Source organism: Phalaenopsis equestris, unplaced genomic scaffold (genome assembly GCF_001263595.1).
Source record: "Phalaenopsis equestris unplaced genomic scaffold, ASM126359v1 Scaffold193042, whole genome shotgun sequence".
Classification (NCBI taxonomy): domain Eukaryota; kingdom Viridiplantae; phylum Streptophyta; class Magnoliopsida; order Asparagales; family Orchidaceae; genus Phalaenopsis; species Phalaenopsis equestris.
Window position 1 is genome coordinate 1 of NW_018212991.1, and position 1,010 is coordinate 1,010.

Sequence of the window (1,010 nt, forward strand, 5' to 3'; positions counted from 1 at the left end):
TCTCTCTCTCTCTCTCTCTCTCTCTCTGTTTCTATGCATTTATCTATCTATCTATAAGCCATGTTTCCACTAATTATGACCTTAGTAGCATTCTTCCTTGCTTCTACTTTAATCTTATTTTTAAAAAAACAACAAAAATGAAGCACGAAATAAAAATGAATATGGTCCAATTTTCGGGAAAAAAAAAAGATTTTTCCGATTGATTTTCAATCTAGCAAACTTAACCTCGCATATTATACAAAAGCATCAGATTGGCGACTTAGAAAAGACTCAAAATCTTGACAAAAGTTCAGTAACTTTATAATACCAGCATACTCGCAAATGAACTCCCCTCTGTTCAGGACCTGATCCGCGTGCAATCCCCAGCCCTTCTTCAAATGTCTAACAATCTTAACCCTAACGCCGATTCCTCTCTGCGTAATCCGATTCACGCAGTCCAACCCACATGAGCAATCCGCCCCACATTCTCCCAACGACCCTATTCCAATTCCTCCACCATCATCGAAGCCGGAGCATGGACATATCCCATCGAAGGAGCAATTGATGCATTCACATCCAGAGAAGAAGCTGACTTCTGCGACAGAAGATATGAAATCGGCCAGAGAGAAGGAGTTCGCCACATGCTTTGAAGGGCTTCCACCCCAGGACTGAGAAAAGTGAGGACGCGGAAAAGTGAAGGAGGAGCTGGAGTAAAGGAAGTAGGAATAAGGGATGGGATCCGAGGTGGGGTTATGAAAAGGGATTGGATAGATCTCGAGGCCACGAGCGGCGTCGGCCATACGGCGAGAGTTGATAGCGGCGGCGATCCGGCGGAGGGAGCGGCAGGTGGCGGCTGCGGCGGAGAGGGCGGAAGGTGGGAGGAAGGGGAGGACAAGAATCGCCCATTGCTCGAGTGATTCAGATTCGCAGGTTCTTGGCTTCTTCATCTTCACAACATTAGAGAGAATTTGAATGTGGATGAAGTTGGTCGGACTAAGAAAGCTTTTGATGTCCTTGATAATGAAAGTCTT

General features: G+C 45.6%; 1 protein-coding gene across 1 annotated transcript; it reads right to left on the reverse strand.

Moving 5' to 3' along the window:
• Positions 1 to 231: 231 nt before the first annotated feature.
• Positions 232 to 983, reverse strand: LOC110034752 (histone-lysine N-methyltransferase SUVR3-like). The gene has a single exon (XM_020738997.1). The coding sequence runs from the start codon at positions 924 to 926 to the stop codon at positions 234 to 236; it is 693 nt and encodes a 230-aa protein (XP_020594656.1). The 5' UTR covers positions 927 to 983; the 3' UTR covers positions 232 to 233.
• Positions 984 to 1,010: the final 27 nt, after the last annotated feature.